Source organism: Caloenas nicobarica, chromosome 3, assembly GCF_036013445.1.
Source record: "Caloenas nicobarica isolate bCalNic1 chromosome 3, bCalNic1.hap1, whole genome shotgun sequence".
NCBI lineage: Eukaryota > Metazoa > Chordata > Aves > Columbiformes > Columbidae > Caloenas > Caloenas nicobarica.
This window is the reverse complement of record NC_088247.1, coordinates 118,810,486-118,834,387: the sequence shown is the minus strand read 5'-3', so window position 1 is coordinate 118,834,387 and position 23,902 is coordinate 118,810,486. Positions and strand designations below refer to the sequence as shown.

Below are 23,902 nucleotides of genomic sequence, written 5' to 3'. Positions count from 1 at the left end.
ATCCTTAAGCTTTGCTGGCTTGCAGCCTTAATTTAAATAATGACTGATTTTTCTCTGTGTTCAGAGGGTGCGTTCAGATGTACCTTCAGTTGCCGGCCCTCCCACCTCGTTGCTTGGAATTCTAATATTCTCTTGAGAGTTTCTTCCTGTGAGACTCTGCTACTTTTGACTCTACACACTAAACCCATCAGTTCTTCAGTTAAATGGAGCTGTTGCCCCCAGAGGTGGTAGGCGGGTGGAATAGCCGTCGTGCTGCTGCCTAGAAATTTGGGGTCCACCCAGTTAAGCAAGTACAAAAGTGCAATTGCACATATGACAGGCTGAAGGAGCTGGGTCTCTTTATCTTGGAGAAGAGGAGACTGAGGGGCAACCTCATTAATGTTTATAAATTTATAGAGGGTGAGTGTTGCGAGGATGGAGCCAGGCTCTTCTTGGTGACAACCAGTGATAGGACAAGGGGCAATGGGTACAAACTGGAACACAGGATGTTCCACTTAAATTTGAGAAGAAACTTCTTCCCGGTGAGGGTGGCAGAGCCTGGCCCAGGCTGCCCAGGGAGGTTGTGGAGTCTCCTTCTCTGCAGACATTCCAACCCGCCTGGACACCTTCCTGTGTAACCTCATCTGGGTGTTCCTGCTCCGGCGGGGGGATTGGACTGGAGGAGCTTTCCAGATCCCTTCCAATCCCTGACATTCTGTGATATCATCTCTTACTAAGATAGCACTGTTTTTGCTTTGCTTTTTTACCGTTTTTAAAATTACAAACGTTTTTTAAATGGCATTAAAACGCAGTCATGTCTTTCTATAGAACCAGACCTGTTTTCATCCGCGCTGCTGCTGCCGGGGCTGGGAAGCCTGCCCAACAGCAGCCAGCTCTACAACCCGCTGCCCAACCAGCCCGCGGGCGCGGGGAAGCAGGAGCCGCTCTCCTCGTGCTGGCAGCACTGGTGCAGCACCCCGGCTCCGGGCAGCCTGCTGGGCGCGCACCCCCAGAGCAGCTTCGAGCTGGCTCAACCCGCGGCTCCGGGCAGCAGCTCGCTCCCGACTTTCCACGACAACCCCCTCAACTGGCCCGATGAGAAGGATCCGGGTTTCTACCAGAATTTCGGTGGCGCAAACGGGCTGGGAGTGGCGGCGAGCGCAGACGTGCAGGGCGTTTCTGGTAACGGCGTCGGGCCCGGCAGCGTCTCCACGACCAGCATGGAGACCGATGACATGAACTGCACCAGCATCAACTTTGACAAGTACAATCCGGTGTTGAACACCAGCAACCCCAGGCAGCAGCTCCACCAGGTGCCTGGAGCAGCCCCGGGCAGCACAGCTGTTAATCCTCAGCCTAACGTACCTGATCCAGGAGTTTATGGTTTTATAGACCAAGTTTTAAGCGACTCGAGACTATCCACCAACCCGTTCCAAAACCACCAGAACAGCATTGCAGACAACCAGTTCTACGACACCGAGGGTGTCCACACCGACGAGCTCTATCAGTCCTACCAACTTGAAAGCATCTTACAAAGTTACAACCCCTGAGGAACTGGGTACGTAGAGCTCTTCAGCTGTGTGAAGAGGAGGAACTTACCCTTCTGGAGTCCCCGCTTTCTCCTTCCAAATGCTCCTATGCAAGTTTTATGATATAACTTGACGTTATATATTGCAGCTTAAAGACTGGTGCCTGTAAAGACGAGAGGTTGGGAGTAGGGTTTGGGGTTCTGTGCCTTAAAAGTATGTCGTATGCAGATTTTTTACGCTGTCGGGAAAGGGAACTGTTAAATCTTGCTTACCTTTGGGGACTGTAAAAACTTCTTCAGAAGGGTTAAATTTCACATCCTTCACAGGGCTAAAATTGTTATGGAAATTGAATTTTGATAGGACAGAAATTAGGAAAAAAACCTGCACGTGGGCACTCTCGCTCAGACTCATCTAACGACTCAGTTTTGCTCAACTTCTTAAAAGATTTAAGTTTCTTACGCTCTTCCATATACAATATTCTTCTAGTAAAAGAAGATCATACATTGATTTTTTTTTTTTTTTTTCCCCCACATTTTCACCAGACTCCATTTGCTTTGAAGGCAAATTTACTCTAAAATTTTTTTAATGACTATGTCATTGTTAGATGTATTTTAAAAGACCGGAAGGTTTGAGGTTTTTGTTTTTGTTTTTTTTTTTAAAATAGTCTCGCTCTGTTGTAAATGCATCACTGCACAAGAGAACGAACAGAAAGGATGGACTTCTCTGCACGCCAGACCAAGTGCACTATTTGAAATGATAAACCCCTGTTGCTTTAGGAAGGGAGCACGCTCTTATTTCTCTGCAAGTTGTTTTTGTGTGTGTGTAGCTGTGATGTATAATGTTATTTTGAACTGCAGAAATATGTTGAGGCGAAGCATCTCCCTGTTTCCTCAGGTACCCCAGCAGTTTCCTGCTATGCAAGTGACTGCTTAAAAAACAAAAAAAGGCTCACGCTCTGCCTCCTTGCAAAAAAGCTCTGGGGCCGCCCCCCGGGCCGTCCCAGATAACATTTATTAACAATTTTAGGGCGTCAGCACTAACTAAAAACACTCTTCTCTGTGTCAGAAGCTGGAACTTCCTTCCACTCCATTTCCAGTTTTCATCCTTAGCCTGAGTTGCGAGATGTTTGGTCACAACTCGCCTGGATGTAACTGGCTGGGTAAGACACTCTACTCCGCATTATAGGGCTTGGCCATTCTAGTATTAGTATTATTATTATTATTATTATTATTATTTTAAGAAGCAACACAGCAAGCGATATGAGAGTGTATTTCTTAAGTTATACAGGTGTTTTATATGGCAGACAAGGCTGAAGAATCTAATCGTTACTGTTTGCCAACATAAAGCCGCCCCATGGAATGAAGCAATAAAAAAGCACAGTTGGGTATAAAATAAACAAAAAACCCACGACCCCAAATCAAAAAAGCCACTTGAGACATACAGTTCTATGCAAGGCAGAAAGGAACTCCAAAAAACGCTGGTTCCTAGGAAAGCAATGACTCTCTAACCGCAGGAATTCGTCGCGTTCGAAGCAATAAGGTGCCGCTGCTGTTAACGCGTGACACCAATTCCCCAGGTTGGACAGAACGTGCTCCTTAGACCACGTTAATTTTGGAAAAATGCATCCCCGAGCTCCTGGTACACAATGCAAAGAATTAAATCTCCAGGTTTTAAAGTGGTTTCTCCTCACTCCTGCATCACGCCTCCCTTTTTCTGGAGCTCCTCTGCTGTCTTGAGTAATTGAAAGACCAAAGAAATACAAAGAAAGCTTGAAATGTGTTGTTTATTCAGTTTTTTTTGAAGTTCTCAATTGTAAGCATAGTAAATGTAAACATTTTACTCACTTCATAGTAAGCTCTCAATAGCACAATTTGTTTTTACTGTATAATTAAATATTTTCCAAGTTCTGTTTTCCTTTGTAAACGAGTCGGTTTGGTAATTAAAAAACTGGTTATGCCAAGTACTCAGCTTCTGCACCCTTGTGAGATCGGAGACATCCCTCAGCACAGGAAAGCCGGAGCGGTGGCACCAGGTGGGTTACGGGTTCCTTATCCTGGGGCTTTTTGGAGGATATTCTGCTCACCATTACTGTTGTTCACTACAAAAGGTAAAGCAACATCTGCACTCCGTGATTTTTTTTTTGTGGTAAGACAAGTGACTTTCTAGTCACTTGGGGGACAAAGTTAAATCTTGTTCTCCCACAACATCCTATTTGAGCACTCACAAAGAAGGTGTTTCGCTTTTCAAAAGAAGGTGAAGGCCAAAGTACAACGTGAATATTATTGCTGCAATATTCATTACAGATTGATCGGTCAAAGTGTTTACCCTGTATTACAATCTGCAGACTTGAAGCAAAGTTCAAGGAGACCAGATCATGTCTGGTGATTTTCATTTTTTCACGTGATCACCAGACAATAACTAAAGAGCTGTAGAGATATTTCCATCATAAGCTTTCCCCCCCCTCATTTGGATACTTCACATTTATCATAAAAATAAGAAATTTGGGAGTTTTTGATGGACTTCTCTATGTTGTATGGACAAAGGATCAGGCTCAGCACATTTAGTGCAATATTTATGGCCTTGAATATCTGCACTTTGCCTCTTAACGCGATCGCCACCGTTACCACGATAACGTACAGTGCACAAGAGCTACACTGCTCGCTGCTTCGGCCTCATTGCCCTTATATTGGAATTTATAAATCATATTTTAGCTCACTTTTAGTTTCAAGAACTCTGAGATGAGACTGAAATTCTCTTTTGTTTGTTTTCTGCATTCAGTTTCTTAAGTTTTCCATCATTCATGACACTTCCTTTCTGGGTACAGATTATTATCTGAGACAACTGCTCCTGGAATCTGTTGCTCATAACAGCTTTAAGATTAAAAACAAAAAACTATTGCTGTCCGAATCATGTTCCTATTATTTTTGTGTCGGAAAACCAGGAGCTTCTGACCTACATGTTAGAGTGGACTAGGAAAACAAATGATGAGAGTCAAGTTTTGACAGCCCATCACAGGCGGAGTGTGTAATATTTAGACTCATTTTTCAAGATCAGTTTTTAGCATCTCCTTGAAAATGTTTTGATTGATGCCTTTTGGAGCCTTCAGCTACAGTTTTCATGCAGCTGTTTCATGTGAGGTCCTGGCAGCGGTGAATGGAAGGTGAGACATCTCTGTCATCCTCCCTGTCCCCAAACAGTGGTTTGTCTTGGCAAATATTACCCTCTTTACTTCTGAAATGTTAATTAATGAAGAGCCCTTAAATTCCAAACCTTAATTTCTTGTCAATAGTTTAAATCTCTTCTGTACTTCAGGTCAGAAGCCTCTTCCTAATGGATAAACGTGGCACAAGCATCAAAGTGGCTTTTCCTTAGAGATGTAGGTGTTGCTTTGCAGGAAACATTTAAAATCACGCAAGCAAAGAGGAAAACTCGGGTTGTCCCTATTCGAGGCAAGTTCCCAGGTGGTGTTTGACTAGAAAAAAAATGTATTATGCTACAAACTAAAGCTTATTATCTGTCTTGCTCTCTCGATACCAACAGTCTTTGGTACATTTTGTATTTGCCTGTACTGTGAGGTTCTTGGTATTCCTGTTTTTCTTTAGAGCAAGGAATTCCCAATCTTTTTACACATGGTGACTCAATGGGGAAACCCTGTGCCTGAACAGGACTCTGAGCAGGGCCAAGAGCTGTTCAGGCCTCAAGAACCTCAACTGTTGTTTCCAGGAAGCATCGCCGATGTTTTTAAATAAGAAAAACTTGGGTTTACATGCAAAGTTTTCCTCTGAAAACTGGTTTTTTTCCCTTTTGAAAAGTACTTTGGCTGGGAGACAATTTTTCCCATCTCAAAAGAAGACAAGAAAGCTGCAGTATCCAATATAAAAAGAGTTTAAGAAAATCCGGCTTGAGGGAGGGTTATTTTTAATTAAAACATTTTAAACTGCTGCAGAAAGCATATTTGACGTACTTGCTCAGTACGTCATTCGCACGTTATGCCATTTAACTTTTTCTTAATTATTTTTTAAAAAACTTATTACCAATACACCAGCTTACTAAAATCTTTTTTATGCACAGAAGAAATAAAAATAAGGCTAGAGACTGAATGACCACTACCTCTCCCAGAGTGTTTAAAGTTGATTCAAAGTAAGAATATCCTTTGGCAGATCAACATGATCCAAACGTTCAAGAGAAACACTTTGCACCCAAACTGTAGAGCTGTAAAGTGTTCAGGAACCGGAGGAGCCGCTTCTTCCTCGTCCCAGCTGGAGAAGTTAATCATCCAGGGTTGGAGGCCAGTCAACGTCAACGGACTAGAAGAGGAGGGGAAAAAAAAAGGCAAAAATCAGCAGACTTGCTATTTTACATATATAAAAAAACGTGAACCATCTTCATCTTCTACCCATCCTGCAGATGGGCCTTTGCAACGTGAAAACAACCGACTTCTTGATTAATGCCACAGAATTATTCGGGTATTGGGCAGTTCAGGCAAGGCTCGAGTAGAAAACCGTCACCTGTCCCTAAATCTGCCTCCTGAGCAAGGAGAACTAGACCAAAAGAATAAGCTGTCAAGCATTATGTGCAAGAATTATCCAGGCAACGTGGTTAACTGTTAATCAAAAGGGACAGAACGCACCCGACACTTTAATAAAAGGAAATGTCGTAATTACTACAACTTGGATCACGTCTTTCCTCCCTGAGGCCACATCTCCAGTTCCCTTTGGGCATGAACTTGTTGCTCACCCTCTTCCAAAACCAGCACACCCTGCGCTACGAGAGTATCGCCCTTTGCCATCACAACGCCGCACATTAACCACCTTGGCTCCAGGACCGCCTGCATTAATCACAGCTACTCCTTGCCTAATCTACAGCTTCAGCGAAGGATTAGGCTCTCAGGCCAAGCTAAAATGCACTATTAGTAAGGTGACTAATTATTTTGCAAGTCCCTAGACATCTTTGACAGTTATGTCCGATAACGCCAGCGACACTAAACCATACGAGAGTGATGCTTATCAGCCCCAACCCTGTTTCCAGCAGTCACTGAAGTGCCCTCTGCAACTTCTCTTTCTGCATTATCCTACTAAAAATACGCAAAAAACTACACGGCTGTTCTGCAAAATGTAACACGTGGGCAGTTTTCCAGAAATACACGACAACAAGCGTGCTGATCGTTGGCTACTTCAAATGAAAAGCCATTTTAAAATAAACCTCGCCAAACCACTAGGTTAAATATTAAATCCGTATCTCTACGTACGTTCTTTTAACCACAACAAATTTATTCTTTTTTTCATCTGACTCCAGCAAGCAAATAGATATAATTTCGTGCTGTGTTTGAACCAGCACTGAAAGAGGAAGTTTGAGCTTCTCCTATTTTTATTCGACTCAGTTTTGAAAAGAGGCGATGTGGTACATGTAACATTGCTCAGTGGGTGCTAATAATAATTGTCATCAATTAATTTTACGTCTTCCCATCCCTCTGCAACGCAAATTCAGCAGAGGATGCCTGTCACATGTGGCAGCGTGGTACAAACCACGATTTTTGCATTAACATCAATTTTTCTATTAACTGTGGCAAGGAATGTTGACTTGGTTAGAGAAATTCCACTGAAACGATCTCACAAATGCAACCACGTTACTAATTTCCAGGAAAGAGAAATAGCAAACAACTTACTTCTACATCCAGCTCCAGAATGTCAGTGGTTCTGTTCAGTAGGGAGCCAATATTGGGTTTTGTTCTTCCAAAGTCTCCATGCACAAATTCTTTAATGTAGCTGGAAATACACGCTAAGGAAAGGTGTATTTTACCACAAAGAAATCAAAAGGAAAAAGAAAAAAAAAAAAAAAGTATGGTGAAAAACACTCAAAGCAAAAAATAGTCTTTTTCTGCTCCTAAGCCAATTGGCAGTGAATGTCCTGTAAAGCCCATACCCATCTTTAAAAGATTTCCTAATTCTTGGCTTCTAACTCGAATGCCAAAAAACTGCACTAATCACCTGTATTTTCTCTTTTATTCCAAAGTGAGTGGTGATTCCGTGACAAAACTCTTAACTTATAAGCAGCAGCAAGCTCCAGTATGCATTGCAGTGCATTAAATATTGCGGAAAAGCTTATTTTCTAAGGTGAAAAGCTTTCAGTTAAATTAGAAAAAGCTTAAGTGTATCTTTAACCAGTACATTTTTATCGCTATCGTATACTTTAAAACTATCACAGCGGTCATCACACACACTGGTAGCAATTTTAAAGGAAGGCCCGAATGTGAAATTCTGACATAAAAGCAAATATTATGCAGCAACACGTGGCTGCTGAAGAGCAGGGATTTAGAAACACCACAGTGATAAAAGCAGGAAACTTCTCGTTACCCGAATGACTCTAATCAGCGCGCTGTTTCATAAATGCGTTGCGTAAGGGTATCTAAGGATACGTTCCTGCTTGAGTCTTCAGGTGCAGGCGAAAATGATGCTCATCTATGTACTGGGATTTCATGGTGTGAATGATCCGACACCTTACAGCAAGGGGCCTCCTGTGAAGAACCCGGAGAGGGGTCTTCTGGTCAAGTTTTAATTCCTGTCGCAAGAAGGTAACAAAATAAATGAGGAAGGAAATGTGCAACATACTGCACAGATTGTGAGAGTCATATGTATTGTGAAGCAGTCACATCTTTTTTATATTGTATTATGGTAGCTGAGTAATCTTGAGGCAAGTCTAATTTTTTCCATGTTTATCAAAGGGAAAAAGGAAAGCCATCTCAGAGGCTAAATGAGGAGGCCTCATATGAACACAAGCTAATGGAATCACAAATACAGAGGAATAACCTTGAAATCTCCATAGTCCTTTGCTGGAATGACTCCAGGATTTGGAAGCTCACTGAGAGCCTGGGGCAATTCAACAAAAAACAATCCCACCCACGAAACGCTTTGTCTAAACTACAGCCAACCCCCTAGAAATAAAAGTGAGGGAAAAGAAATGAGATTAGATCTCGTAACCGTCTTTTAGAAAGTTTGTTTCCCACCCCCTTTCCCAAATGAGATGCAGCAGTTTGAATGGCAACTCTCCAGGCAGCGAGTGGGCACGCTAAAAAAAAAAAAAGTTACAACTGCTGTCTCAGTGAACCGTAACAGCGCTGAGAACGATTTCATGGGCAGGGCCCTCAGGAAATAGCGCAGCACAACAAAAACTGACCACACTTCTCCATCATTTGGAGAAAGGTCCCACAAGCACAGCGCGCTTGTTACACTGAGCACTTTGTACGGCCTCTTTGCGTTATTTTCCATAAACATTTCAAACTCCAAATCGCTGTGGCTGTGGAAGGGCTTTAGAGCTTGCAGAACAAAAGATCTTCTCCACTCCTTTCACGTACAAAAAACACGAGCCAAGGTAGAGAAAGGGCTGCGGGTGCCAGATTTCCTCCTCTGCCATTCACTGCTTTTTATAATATTGTTTGGTCTACTGGAAGGCCGACATGATCCAGTAATTTGTGGTGTTGGCTAATGGCCAGCCAGCTCTATCACCAGCCGGGCAGTGGGCAAGTAAGGAAGCGTGAGAAGGGGACTGGGAGGTATGAAAGTCCCTATAGCAAAAAGAACCCTGATTAAAAAACCCCAAAACCTAAAAACCAAAGACCAACCAAACAAAATCCACAGAGAGGCGTCTATGGCTGCACGTATATAAACTCTCCCCTAGGGCACCAGGACAGGTACTATATAAATCAGCACAAAGAGCTGCACGCACCTTGATATCATCTAGAAATGCAATATCTTCTTTGTGTATTGCTTTGTCTGTCCATACTAAGGCACTGTAGGTCTTTGTCTTTTCCTCTTCACCTTCCTTCATACGACCAAGTGCCTCTCTAAACAAAAAGAAATTAATTACTCACATAATATAAGCATAATTATATAACGCTGTGAGCAAGAACGCTTGCAGAACTCCCAGAGCATCGCTTGGAAATCCCTTGCCAGCGCTGATAAATACTGACCTGGTGACAAGCTGTAAATCTCGAACCTGTATTTTGTCTGAAGAGTTATTAATTGTCTGTGATATTTAAAAAAGAATCAGTTAGCAAAACTGCTCAGTTAGAGATGAAACACATGCTTTATGAGTTCCATGAGGTGCAAATGATTTACCTGCTGAAGCCCCTTCATTTCCTCCGCAGTAAAGTGTATTCTATGAGGATTCACAAGCTCGATTGCAAAGGGCCTTCCTGGCAACATGCACAGCCATAAAACATAAAAAACATGTTGTTCTAAATTAACGTTTGGATTTATGCGGTAGGGTTGGAAGGTGCGAAGATTGTCTGCTGTTATGAGAACAGGGAGAGGACTTGCGGGTTTAGGGATGTAGCATCAGATGGAAGGAAAGAAACGTGGGACTTTTTTTGGCTACTAAACCCCAGTATCAGCAATAAGTGCAAATTACGACTTCCCAGAAGACATCTTGTACAAGTCTGTGCTAATTAAAAAATAAAATAAGAAAAAAAGTTAATTAGCTTATTTTCTGTCACCTACAGCAATGCCCAGGTGCAAGATGATGCTAAATCCCGCTCCCTCAGCTAAACATCTGTTGCAATCGCTGCACTTTCTGTCCTCGGGGCCAGGGATGATCCCCAGTATAAGCAATGACAAAAAATACACTACCAATCCAGCAGCAACTGGAACGCATCCTTGTTAATGATAAGTTCTGCACTCAGCATTCAGCGAGATCTTTTAGGGGAGCTTTGGTTGACCCTTTTGTTCGTTTCTGTGTTTCAGAAGGGATGTTCCAAGCCTTACCATTGCCCAGCGTTCTTACATCCACATCTTCTCTTCCAGAGGAAGAAAAATTAAAGCCTATAACAGATTGGAACAAGGGAGGTAAGATTTTATCTTACATTTTTAATACTCTCTACAGCTTAAAAGGTAAAATATTTTCTTTCTAAACTTGTTTGCAAATATACTTCAAAGAGACATCTTTAAACAATGAAGCCCGCATGGTATTTAAACAAATCTTGGATAGTTATTGTTTATTGCATCAGGTTCACAAGTTTCTTGAAGAACATTCCTAGTTCCTTGGCTTGAATGACACTGTTATAACCCTGAAAATGTCCAAAAAACCCGCAGTACCATCCTAAAGGAATTCCACTTACTAATTAATTTTGTTCATTTCTTACCCAGCTAATTCAAGTCTACGAATAAAAATCAAACTGAGCTGTCTTCCTCCAAAACACAACTTTTTATCCTAAATACACCCAATGCTTTCCAGGATTTTAGAGAAATTTTTGCTACTCGCACACACCTGGACAAAAAAGGAAGAAAATTCAAGTCCAAACTGAAAAGTAACCTCTGTGTACTTGTTGTTTTCGTCTTCTAAGCTACAAAAATGTACTGTTGGGCATTTAGTTTCCTTCATCATACCCCCTTCACCTTTAAGTTTTTCCTGAAGGAGGAACAGGGGACTGAACCCTGCACTAGAGGTAACTTCGCAGCTCTATTCCAAAGCACCTCTGAAAAACTGAATTTTGACATTTTTTTCCTCCATAGGGAACATACACAGCATAAAGTTTTCCGCAGTTTTTATTCTCTCTCATTTCTCTGGTCATATTATGGCAACTACCTAATCATCTTCCATGGTCATAAAGGCATATTATGGTCATACGTCTAGGACATGACAAATTATGGGCAGTGGTTATGTCATCTGGGTAATTCCTGGATAAGCATTTAACTTGTGGAACTCTATGCACTGAAGAACATAAATGAATCAAGGGAAGAAACATGAAGTGGTCGAAGGCTAGGCAGATATTATGGAACGCTGATGGCAAAAACCTCATTATAAGTCACTTTATGAATTACCAACCGTTAAGAAGTATGGCTAGGCAGAAATACTACTACATAAAACCATTATATTTGCATCATCAGATCAACTGAGGAGATATTTTAGTAGGATAAAAGACACCGTATAAAATAAAGCAGTCATCTAATTACTCACGGATCATAAATAGGAAAAGTTTACAAGCTTTGACTTGAAAGGATAAGAGAGGGATAAAGAAACATAGTTTTTTCCCCTTATACTCTTGTATTAAGTGAGTAGCTACGAAGAAAAAATATTCTAGTAATGATGAGAAATATATACGGTAAAAGATCTCCCAGATACTTACTATCTGCTTTGAATTCTGCTATTAGATGCTCTGAAATCAGTTCTTCGACGGAAGACTCCAGCTTCCGCTCCCCGTCAATAATCCAGGGAGTCTGAGGTAAATTCCTTGAATATTTATTATATCTTCCTGTAAAAAAACAACTGTGTTACCTGTAATCATCCTAAAGCAATGTACGAATCCTCCAGTATTGCACAGCATGACACATTTAACTTTAATTGGAGCGAAAATAAATCTACAGGCTTAAACTTGTTTTAAGGCAAGAGCATTACAGCAACAGGATGAAACCGATGCTGCTGCACTGACGAGAGTTTTGGTATCGAGCCGGGCAGCTGAAAGGTGGCCCTGGAGAGCCTGTTCCTGCAGTGATACCTCCAGGTACAGCCTCAGCAACAGAACTGGAAGCAGTTTGACTCAACTGGGAATGAAAACCCAGAGGTTCAAGTACTTATTCTGAGTCTACTTAATTCTGAATGGAAAAATGATTATTTTGAATCAGGGCAGGGTCTTTAACCAGCTTCCCGTACACCGAACCAGGGTTATATATACACCTGTGCACCAACGTACACGTGTCCCAAGCGAAGAAGTTCCCACACCTCCCCGTATCAAGTAGTTCAGGTTCCGATCCGAATTCTGCCATTGCCTGAACGTTCAACAAAAGAAACCCAAACTAAAGTGCTTTGGCGCATTACAAGGAAAACCAGGCAAGCAAAATGTCTCAAAAACAAACCAGTAGGAATTTCAAGAACCTTGAAAAGCTGCCGTGCAAAGAGACTCCGGTCATGGGCTTATGTTATGTCACACGAGCATCTCATCTCCCGTGACACGAGTGCGATAACCCAAGAACAAGTCTGACCCGGATGACCAAGATGAGCCTTCTTATTGACAGGTTTTTATAAGAAGTGAAAATATGCACAAATCAAGGAAGTTATTCATAAAGAACAACAAATAACCCCCCTGCACAAAAAAGTTTCAATCTGAAACTTTGCATATAGAAAATAAAAAATGAGTTCAAAGTAGCCATGCATATTATACTGCGCCTCTGTCGTCTCATTTTTTTGGTTTTCAGTATCATATTTTCCTATTTCTAATAAAGTTTCCTTCTTGCATTTTGATCGGCAGAAAAACCCACACAAACAAATGGGGGAACTGACTAATACTGTTTCACTGGGGCATATAATGAAAGTACTATGACTAATCATTCAGAAGTCAGCTTCACACTGCTAAATTCTCTTTCCATAAAATGGAAAAAGGAAAATAATTTTTTTTTTTTCTCTCAACTCCCTGTTCTAATAATTTTAGCTTTCAATGTGAACAAGAGTGGGTTAAAAAACCAAAAAAACCCAACAAACCAGGTGTTCTCTTGGTTTTACAGCTTCTGAAACTTTTCAAATAAGCTGGGGGGAAGCGATCAGTGAACACCGAAGATAAGGTCAAGAGGACAATACCAACTCTGAAACTGGGCTTACAAATTAAGATCTTGTCTCATTTCAACTACTGCAATAGCAAAATAACTGCACTGTATGCAATAAATTATTCTACTCTGGATTTAATTCTTTAAAAATTAAAGACAACATTCTGCCCGGGGCGGGGGGGTTGTGGTTGGTTAGTTGGTTTTTTCATTTTTTTGTTTGGTTTTTGGTTGGAACAAGCTACAAACTATAAATCACAAAACCAATATTAAATCATATGCAGAAAGCTACCCCTCTGTCTCTTTCTCCATACAGATCAATTCTGATAAAACCATCCAACACAGCAACCTAAAATAAAACGGTGGATCTTGTGGCAGTATTTTAAAGTTACTTTTAAGACAACACAGCAGCAAATAAATGAATCAATTTACCAGCCACAAAAACTGCACCATTATTGCACTGAATTTCCAGAGCAACACAGAGGTTCTTTGGTGAACTTGGGGGACATGGAAAATGCCTGTATGAAAGAAGATTAAAAAATATTAGTAATACCAGAACGTGATGGAGCATCACCATAGCAATAATGGCACGAAAGATGATGACTTCAGTTACACAAAATGCAGCAACAGTATAAACTCAGTATTCCCATTGCAAGCTGGAACACCAAGAAATGGATAAACTTTAAGCAAATCAAGAATACTGCATCGCAAACACTTTCGTCAATCTGTCATCAAACATTATCGGAGCATAACACTCCAAAGTGTGATTAATATGATGTACCACACTATAGATGTAGCAATAATGAAACTTCATACTTCCTGAAAACTATCTTCAGGATCTATTAGTAAATATTTGCTGGAAATCGAAGAAAACAGCTGTGAAGACTTAGTGCAATTAAGTGCAGTGAACAACAGAGAAAGTGTCTCTAGGTGTCTTCCACTGCTTGTCATTTTTACCGTGTTACAGCACTTGGTGTTTTCTTGAAACTCAGCTCCCAACATTTTGGAAATACAGGAAAAAGTCTTTCTTGTAAAGAGAAGTTTGCTTTACAAACTCTAAGGTTCAAAACACAGCAGGAAGTTCCACAATTTCTGAATCTCTTCTGTGGTTTTGGGGATGTACATAAAGATTTTTGAATGTAAATGATGGGCAATGCTACAGCAAACTGTTTTCACTTCTAACCATCCTAAATCCCATGCCAGCCCCGAGATCTGCAGTGGCGTAAAGCCGAAAGCAGAGAGCAGAACTGCAGCTCTGACCCACAATTTCTCCCCTGGGCTGCTCCCGAGATAATCGAAGCACTTTTACTCATGGGAAAAAGACCATCATTTGTGTCATGTCCAGTTTTCCATCCTTTGTGGCTCAATTCAAGCATTTAAAAATTACTCCTTAAATAAAAGGTCTGGAATGACATTGTATTGCCAGAAGAATAGAAAATGCAACATGTTTTAACCAGTAAACTAGCAGAATTTAAACAACCGCTCCTTTACCCACCTAATATTTTCCTCTCCAGCCTAATTCTATACAAAAGCACAATACTAAGAACTAGTTTCAGTATATACTTACTTGAGAAAATCCTCTTCTTTTATCTTCTCTAGAGCTTTTATAACTGCCATTCTAGTGAAAACAGACTGCACAGTGAAATAAAAAAATGAGTCAAGAGGAGAAGCTAAGAAAGGATATGCCTAAGCAAGAAAAAAACCCTAAAACATACACACAGTACACTTCTCACTATATAGTTTTTCACTTGTGTTTTGTGTTTTTTTATACCCAAAAGCAACTCTACATCAGCAAAAATTCACCATGATCCTAGCCCTAACTTTAGAAGGGCAACAAAGGGCAACAGGTAATTGTGCCAAAACATATTCAAGTAACTTTACTCACAACATGAAAGCAACACAATTAACGCAGATGACAGATTGGTATGTAACAGTTATTTAGTTGTAGAATTAAGGTTTACCAAGTAGCTTGTTTCTAGAAGACATGTACAAACAGTAGCATGTTTCCTCATTCTGTTTTCGCACAGAAAAAAGTAACAAGTGCCACTGACTTTCAGCAGGTCTAAAGTTACTGTCACACTTCCCAGTAAACCTACTCCGGCTCCTCAGAATATTCTGCCTTTTGGTTAGCTGAAACAAACGCTAAGCACGTCTCTGGAAACTATACGAGGCAGAAAACAGAGAATTTAGGTTTTTAGAATAGGAGAAACAAATGTTGTAACAAGTGCTGAATTTCCAATTTAATGATGTCTTCTTTTTTTGCAAACTGGATGGGGGATTTGGAAAAATACAGTGAAAAATACTGGGTCACTGGGACAATTTGCTCTAACACAGAGTTCCCAGATGCCTTCAGGAAAGCTGCTCTTTCTCTTTTTAGGCATTAACTGGAGATAATAGTACTTCCCTTCCTCACAGAACACGAGCTGGAAAACTCTTAAACTAGCAGCAGGTTTAAATATGTATCTACAGCAGATGACACACAAATTTTCACTCAGGACCCAGTTTTTACACTACTTCTCTGATTAACGCAGCCCTTGAAGCTTAGCTTCAAGCATGGCTTCTTTGTAAGGCTGAACCTCTGACGGCTCTTCAAAGTCAGCATTTTTTCCTTTAGATTCCCCTACATCTTGTTGCCTGTGTGGTTCTAACAGCCAGGCCCTGCTGGTTTAACTCCTCATAGGGGATTTCCCCCCTTTTAAAGGAAAGCAATGCAGCAAGTGGTGCGTTATAACAATACAATCCTGCTAAAAAAGGACTTGCATTTATTGGTCAGGTGGAGTAGAGTAGGCAGAATTCCCAGGTCAGACTGCCTCTGCCAAATGTCGGTAGACTCTTCACCAGAAAGAATAAAAGGCTTTGCATAGAAGATGCTCCTGATAGAAGTTACTTGTTCTCCTTCTGATCACACCCACTGTCCTACTTACATCGGTTTCTCTCCAACTGTTTTTTTATTCTTCCATGTCCTCTTTTCCATCAATGATTGTGTGTGTGCTCAGGGCCTGCAACAAGTGGCAAGGTCCCTTCTCTTTCCTCCCCCTCGTCCAGAGGCAGACGGGATAAAACCATCCTGTGTGTATTGTGTCTTTCATTTGGATCAGAGGACATGAAAAGTGCAGTGTGATCATTTCTCTTTTAGCTGCGGAGTCTCATCCTCACGATGTGACTTACCTGAACTGTTCTACCCACAGAGAGCTTGAGGATCATCTTTTATGCTATTTTTAATGCATAACAATCAAATTCTTGGATCTTAAGGGAGGTATTTACAGAGAACGTTCCTAAAATTATGGCCTTTAGACAGCCTGGAAAATGAATGACCCAAAGAAAAGCACTAAGCGCTTAGCTTTCCTAAGCGGAGAAGTGTTAAGTGAATAAAGGAGAGAATTTTATTTTCAGACAACTGAAAACCAAAGAGATTTCTGATGAAAGAAAAGCAGACATTAAACACTGACTGAATACCCAGATAAGTTCTTCGCTGTAGCTACTGCTGTGAAATTCTGAATGTCAGAAAAGAAATGTAACAATGAGCGATCCTACCTGTTTGTTCTTCGCTGGTTTGAAGCAGTCTGGACAGGCTGTAGCTCTAAATACAGAAATTAAAATTAGCTGCTACTCTTACAGAAAAAGAAATAAACAGACAGACTTGTAAGCACAGCATGTACATGGTCTTTGTACCAATGTGTCCAGTATCTCACTTCCACAGCTTAGCACAGAGTAGATTTGAAAATTAACTTTATCCTAAACCACAAATGGTGGAAGGTGTGCGCTGCTTGATCTAGAGAGGGACGGAAAAGCACACGAGAAGTTCAGCTTTCAGTCCTTCCCAATCCTAATGTTTAAGTTCTCTGCGAGATTTGCTGACATCTTGAAACCTATACTTGCTGTTCTTAGACAATGCACATTACCAACCGGAGATTCAAATTGCTGCTTCTGGATAGGAAAATTCAATTTAGTACAGAAAAAGTAACCCCAGGTGTTCAATACCATTTGTGCTTTGCCTCTTCAAAAGGAAACTATTGGTTGTTTCGCGAAAGTGAAAGCCGAGTCAGTGAAACATTTTTTCTGAGTACTGTAGAGGAAGTTGCTGTTCCTATGAGTGGATTTCTATGTATGCAGCTAGAGATGATTTCCAGCCTACAATACAATTTATCATTTCTTGCTGGTGCTTTTCAACACCTCTGTAACTACTTTAGGCTATAAGGAAGCAGGTCTGACCTCTTGCAGCTTCTGTACAAGCAACTTGCCTGGCCAGTTTGTCGTACAAAGCATCACAACTTCCCTCTTCCGGAATGTAAATATCACCTTACTTTTAAACACAAATCTCCAAATATAAACTAACAAAAGCCAATTCAGCCTTCCATGTCAAACCAAGGGGCATTTTAGCACACCTACCTACACATAGTTGTGTAAGAACAGCTTGGGAGATGAGAAATTGCAGATTCCACACTTGGAAATCCCACCCAAAAGCACACCTGGAGGACTCCTCCTACTTTACAGCTTTCACCTCTACAGCTACTCTGCTTAGAGCCTTAACATCGGCTCCATAACATGCTCGACATCAATATTTTTCAAATGTCACAAAAATGATGGAAGGATGAGCCGAAAATAAGAGCTGAGAGTTTTCAGAGGAAGGAAGAGCAGTACAGAAAACAAGAACGGATCAGGTAAAATTAAATAAAAAAGAATAAAAGGGTGCAGGATCCAGAAACTTCTGAACTTTTACAGGATTGCAGGGAACATTATTTAGAACAGCAGTTTAGCCCTACTTCTTATTCCACCTTTTGCCAAGTCTTGAAGAAGCTGGAAAGGAAAGAAGCTCAGCGGATACTGGTAATCAGTTCTTGCTAATACCTGGTCTGTCACCAAGCACGCATTCCCTCATCCCAAAGACGGATGAAGGATGCAGTTGTTGAAAACCAAGACGGTGTCAGATTGGGCATTCAAACAAAGATCACAAATTGCCAGAAGGGGCAAAATTAGGGAAATATATAAAGGCTGCAAAGGAAATCTCTGGTCTCAAGAGATGAAGTCACTATGCAACAGGGAAGTCAGAAATTCTATGCTGAGCCTCTTTCTACGCTAATATTTAATTTGCAGTAGGAGCACAAGTGATAAAACTAAGTGAACTTTAAGTTTTCCGGGAAGCATCAGCGAATAGGAAGAGCGAACCTAATTATCCAGAACATACCACTGCTAGATTTTGAGAAATCAGATTAAATGCTAGCTAAAGTCACAGAAATATTTTGCTTCTTTGTGTACAGCAGATGCTCTACTAGGCCAGACCAAAAACTATGTGCAGTGGCCAGGGAACTTCTGCTTGTTTTAATCAACCAGCTCAGCGGGATTAACCCATTTCAAAGCCTTCTCTCCCATCCATGTCTCCTGTAAGAGCAGGAAAACCCAGGCATGACCTCAAAAGATTCCTCCACCTGCAACTACATGATCTAAATTTCTTTTTTAAAATGATACGGCTATATGGAAGTAATGACTTTGAAAAGGCTGAAATTGAACAACTTATCTGAATGTTCTCTTTCCAGTTCAAATCAAAATTCTGGATGATTTTGTTCATTGGCTTTAAAGCACAGAATTAACCAGACAGAGATGGCATAACTTCAAGCTCTGTAACTCTGTCTGAATATGAGGAAGCATAGACGCAGGCCCCGTTCTAGTTTATAAACATTGCATATTCTCATCTGTAGCAAATCCAATCCAACAAGGTTGCACAATATTTAGATAAGGATCTTTCGTTATTTATATAAAAACTTACAGGAAATGGCACTCCTCCTCTGTTTCTGGGTGAGCAAAGATGACACTAACTTCAAACAAACTCTAAATTAAGAAAAAACAAAAGGAAGGTAATAGTTTTTTAAACAAACAGGAAAGATACTTTCCAGCATCCTTATCGTAATATTAGGTAATATTGTAGTATTAGAGGTAGACAAAAGAGAAAGTAACACTTTTATTCAACAACATCATCTAAAGACATTAAAACCTGTGTCATAATAGCATTTGCATTTCTGAAGTAACCAAAGATGATCTGCGAGCACTCAGAAACTTGAGTGACCTACACATCACAGACACCGGCCCCATTTTGCGCAGAGGGAACTGACTCAGAGACAGCGTATGCTCAAAGCCTATTACGGTCACTTAAACTTCACAAACCTTCTGGGAGAGCAGCGCGTAGCGTGGAATAAAGATAAAAGCCCTGTAGTAGTCACCACTGTAAAATTTTGTCAGGGGCTTCGTTCGCAATGACTGGATGGCCTTGGGGCAAAGAAAGGCAACACTTCCTGGTGGATTGACAGCTAGACCAGAAACTCTAGTGTAATCTCAGTTCTACCCCCAATTCCCTCTTTGGCCTTGGGCAAACAACAGTCATTACTTCTGTTATTCAGAAACCAGAATACCTCAAGAGGGCTATTGAAAAGATTGGCTAATTTTCGAGTGCCTTGTAGATAAAGAGCACTAGACAAGGAACTTTTATCGTACAATGATGTCTGGAGTGGCTCAGTGCCTAAGTGTTGTAGAGCTTTTGCTAACTTGGTATGTAAGAAGTTTGTTTTTTCTTGGATCATCTTCAGGGTAACTGAGCATTTCTTTCTTCATGAAGACAAAGGGGACGTTTTCAATTAGCGCCTCTGGGAAAAGACAAGCTGTAATTATTATGGAAGCTGAGAAACCAAAGTACAGACTAAGTGAGTCTAGTCCTGGGGTCAGTCCTGTCACTGTTTCTGAGTCAAAACTGCAGATTGCTTTGTCCTCAGCACGAACTGTAGCCATGTTTGCAGAGATTTTCCATTCAAGGTGATGGTGTTTCTGAATTTGTCTGGCAACATCTGAATATCATGTTCAGTCAATGCATTTCAGAAACATTTTAAGAATGTTAGTCAGAATCTGAAAGTTGAAAACAGGGTTTGAAAAAACAATTCTATCGCCTACTTACAGGTATTACAGGTTCCAGCATGCCTGTCTTTAGCATTCATTAAAGTGAACAAGGACCAGTCTTTCCTCTTTCAGTACATGTCAGAAATTTATTGTATCCATAGAATTTAACACGCTAACAACCTGAACAATTTATTTCACAGAGCAGTAACTGTGTTGGCAGTAACAGGAGAGCAAAGGAGGAATGTGTGAGCATTCCTCAGGCTCTGGAAAAGAGAGATCCTGGAAAATGAGAAAACTGAAAAAGTCTCATTGATAAAAGGAGGATGGCAACCCAAGCACAAGAGATTCAGCAAAAGACTACCATGGTTTCAGAAGATGCAGTGATCTATGTGTACAAAAATGAAGATTGGACCTGTCAGTACTGAGACTTGGAGATTTCTGGTTAAAAGAACTTTCCCCCTGCTCTCCCCTACAGTGAATATATGAGCGGTACACCTTGTTTATCTGTTAATGGAGGAAAACCAGTATATATGTATTTTTCCCCTGATACATATAAGTGTATAAAAAAATATATATACACACAAACACATATTAAAAAAAAACAAAAACAAACCCAAAAAGCAACAGAGAGAAAAAAACTGTTTTCTTATTTATACAACACCTTTCCATCAGCAGGAACACCCAATTCTTCCGACAACTGGGGATGAATAATCCACTTATAAGCTTCTTTCAGCTGAACAATGTCATCCTTTGCCAAGGAAAGGCCCAGTTTTCTGAATCACATACACAAAGAAATAATAACTTGCACAGGAATCTGTCAAAGACAGATACATGACAGATAGTATTTCAAGACAAACTTAAGTAACTAGTCCCAAGTAAACAGACAATGCACAAGTGAAAAAGGACAAGAGTATTAAGCATACAGACCATGGCATGAAAGAATGGAAGGCTGTTCCAAGACCTCCTGTAATGGCACTGAATCTTTGTATTGAATTAGCAAAGTGCTGAGGAAACATGAAGGCCAGACCAGGATTTTAGATAAGATGCTTCCCAATAAACACGTAAAGGTTCGGCAGGGAGTAGCTAAAGGTGTAACTACTTGAGCTACATTCAGCTCGAACCAGTTTAGGACTCTGTTGCCTCCTCTCTGCCTCCGGCCACGCTTTCCTGCCAGCACTTGCAGAGGGAGGTATCACCAGCCCATTGACCCATTTAAAGCAAACCCTAATCCAAAAAAAAAAAGTTTTGTTTTTCAGCCAGATCAGTGAGATTATCGGCTCTGTGGGTGGTCACATAAGCACTTATGTTAAGACAAGAAAGACAGAAGGTACATGCAAAGAGGGGCAAGATCCTACTGATAGTAAATCAACAAACTGAGTATCTGGATCCTGCAGGGCAGCACCTCTGGTACTTGCTAAGGAGCCTCCTGTCCAGCTTCCACCCTAAAGAATATCTTGTTCTGCCCTGTTTCTATTCCCTAGTGTTCTTTTTCACTAACATTTAAAAATAGATGCTTGCTTTTTTTTTTTTTTGGCCTGGAGAGGTAGTGTCCTGGAGCAGACAAAGAATCAAATGTTTAAATTGATTTCAAAACACTGAGGTATAAAAAAGAGGAGTCAAATCTAACTTGCACCCACTGCACTACTATCTTTCTCACTACACTACTAACCTCTCACCATTATCTGAGTAACAATTTTCAGTTACTATTAATGTAAACTAAACCTGATATACAGGCAAAATGAAAATGTCTGTATTTCATTTTGTCTTCCGTGTACAAGAAGATTCTGGCTCACAGATGGCATCATGGCGTCTCTCAGGACCATTACACTAACTCAAAGCTGTACAGTCGGACAGACAGCCTGCACTCCAAGTTGAAATGCCACGTCCTAGCTATAACCACACTATGAGGCAAAAGAGATAATAAACCCCAATTAAGGTCAAACCAGGTAAAAAAAAAATTTAAAAAGCCAACCACAAACACTAAAACCAGCTGCCATCTTATCCTTCACAAGCATCGAGTAAACTGGACAAGACTATAAAATCATCTTCTTGCCTGCTCAACATTTATATAGACAAATGGTGTCTATATAAAGAGTTCTTGCCGGGCAGACAGTAAAAGCTATGGACAATAAAAAACAATAATTAAAAAAAAATGACAGCACATCTCAGTTCTGAATTTCCTTATGATTAGTTTTGAAGGTATAAAGTAATTTAAAATCTTGGTCAAAGACTAGGAAGTGAGTCTACATATTGCACAACTGTTAGCATAAGCAACCCTATATGAAAGCAACTGCCTTGACCTTGAAAATATAGCATTAATTGCCTGGTTAAAATTTTCTCTTAACACACCTGTCTCAGCAGATCCACTGCATTATGTGGTTTCTCATTTCTGCTATGCTGGAAGAAAGTTATAGTAAGAGTGTCCTGCCTTTCTCTAAATCTGGAGGAATCTCTAGTAGAAGTGGTACGAGGGTTGCCAAAATAAATTACTCACCCCATTTCCTGCTTTACCAGCAGCCAAGCAGCACACTATAGGTCACCAGCCGTGCCCAGGAAGATGAGAAAGAAAAAAAGCAAGTGAAATTAAGGCTCAAAACTCCAACAATTTGAGAGATCATTTCAAAACTCAAGACGAAAAGGAACCGTTAGGATTTTAATTTAGCTTTTGCTCTAGAAGCGGGAAGATAGAATCAGTGTTTGGTTTTATTTGTAAGACATCATTTTGCAATTCACCTCAAATTCTATCTGGCCTTAAAAAAAGAGACAGAACGCAGCAGTATAAGAATTAACAATGATTATAACAAAGGTCAAAAGCAGAATTAAAGTTACCAGTGGTATGACTGGACAATAGAAAAATACAGAAGTAAACACAAAGGAGCGACGGCCATCGAATCAGCGCAACACTAACAGACTTGAACGAAATTTAAAGGGATCAAGAAACTGTAGACTTCAAACAATATTGCTTATGTCAAAAGCTTCCAAAAGCATCTTTCTCATACTCTGCTCTGAGCAGCCAAGCATTTTAGAGGTGCATCTCTCTGCAGTCTCACTTCTCTTTGTACTGACATACGGATTCTTCAAGATGATCCATTACTTCAGTGTGGTAATTGTTCAGTGCTTTAGGCTTTAAATTTTGCCTCTGTGTGACTGCCATTCTCTGCATCACAATGAAAACACACCTTACTAAACTAAAGCGCATTACGGTTAACCGGAATTGTAACTTTGACCTCAAATAGCCTTTCTATTAGGTCTTTAATTAAGAGGGGAAAAAAAAAAAGTGATGTTGGACACAGGCATTTGGAAGACTTGTACAACTTCCATTTCAACACAATGCCTATCAGCGCAAAAGCAATTAATAAGAAAAGCCCCTCAAAACAACTACAATGAAAAAAATCAAAATTAGTAGTTTTTAATCCGTGGACTGCAGACTATTACTAAAGTGTCAGAGAAAAGTGACTCGATACGCTTGTCATACAACCATATACACACATGCAATGGCCAGAAGAGTTGGTATGTCAAAAGCAGTGAACACTACTGATTTAAATTCTTTAGAATTTTAGACCCCTTACCTGTCTTTAATTCTTCTTATATGGTGCTTTAAGAATAACCTCCCCCCAAACCCTGTTGAAATAAGAACTCTCTCTTCTCAAGGAAATAATTCTAATTAAGAGGTTTGAAAACATGTATCAAACTTAAAGGAGCAGAGCCAGCATCACGTCACCTTTTCATTCATATCAGAAGGAACCACATCATAGATCTATTTTACATACTGATAGAGGAACTCCATCAAAAAAGTCTATTGGCCTTTCTTAGGCAAATCTAAAAGAATGAGGGAAACCTAAAAAAAGTGCTAGATATACTAAGGGGAAAGAGGGATGGCGGAGAAAGAACACAAACTTTGTTAGATACACGATACAGCACACTACTGAACAAAATAAATATAGTTGTATTGACAGAATACTGTTTACTCAAATTCACTGCGAT

At 40.4% G+C, this 23,902-nt stretch overlaps 2 protein-coding genes across 6 annotated transcripts in view; one reads left to right on the top strand and one right to left on the bottom strand.

Moving 5' to 3' along the window:
- The window catches only part of REL (REL proto-oncogene, NF-kB subunit), a 30,336-nt gene extending 26,907 nt beyond the window's left edge, over positions 1–3,429 (top strand). Inside the window, exon 10 of the mRNA XM_065630485.1 lies at positions 808–3,429. Within this exon, the coding sequence (XP_065486557.1) occupies positions 808–1,529 (722 nt within the window). The 3' untranslated portion in view covers positions 1,530–3,429. The remainder of the gene's footprint in view (positions 1–807) is intronic.
- PUS10 (pseudouridine synthase 10) overlaps positions 3,178–23,902 on the bottom strand; it is a 29,434-nt gene continuing 8,709 nt past the window's right edge. For all 5 annotated transcript variants that reach the window (XM_065630488.1, XM_065630486.1, XM_065630487.1 and 2 more), the window contains 14 exons: positions 22,413–22,447; positions 20,580–20,691; positions 18,801–18,862; positions 16,571–16,616; positions 14,604–14,668; positions 13,469–13,554; positions 11,629–11,754; positions 10,268–10,324; positions 9,623–9,699; positions 9,475–9,530; positions 9,231–9,348; positions 7,924–8,066; positions 7,174–7,273; positions 3,178–5,815 (listed from right to left, as the gene is read on the bottom strand). In XM_065630488.1, the coding sequence (XP_065486560.1) occupies positions 5,777–5,815; positions 7,174–7,273; positions 7,924–8,066; positions 9,231–9,348; positions 9,475–9,530; positions 9,623–9,699; positions 10,268–10,324; positions 11,629–11,754; positions 13,469–13,554; positions 14,604–14,668; positions 16,571–16,616; positions 18,801–18,862; positions 20,580–20,691; positions 22,413–22,447 (1,122 nt within the window). In that variant the 3' untranslated portion in view covers positions 3,178–5,776. The remainder of the gene's footprint in view (positions 5,816–7,173; positions 7,274–7,923; positions 8,067–9,230; positions 9,349–9,474; positions 9,531–9,622; positions 9,700–10,267; positions 10,325–11,628; positions 11,755–13,468; positions 13,555–14,603; positions 14,669–16,570; positions 16,617–18,800; positions 18,863–20,579; positions 20,692–22,412; positions 22,448–23,902) is intronic.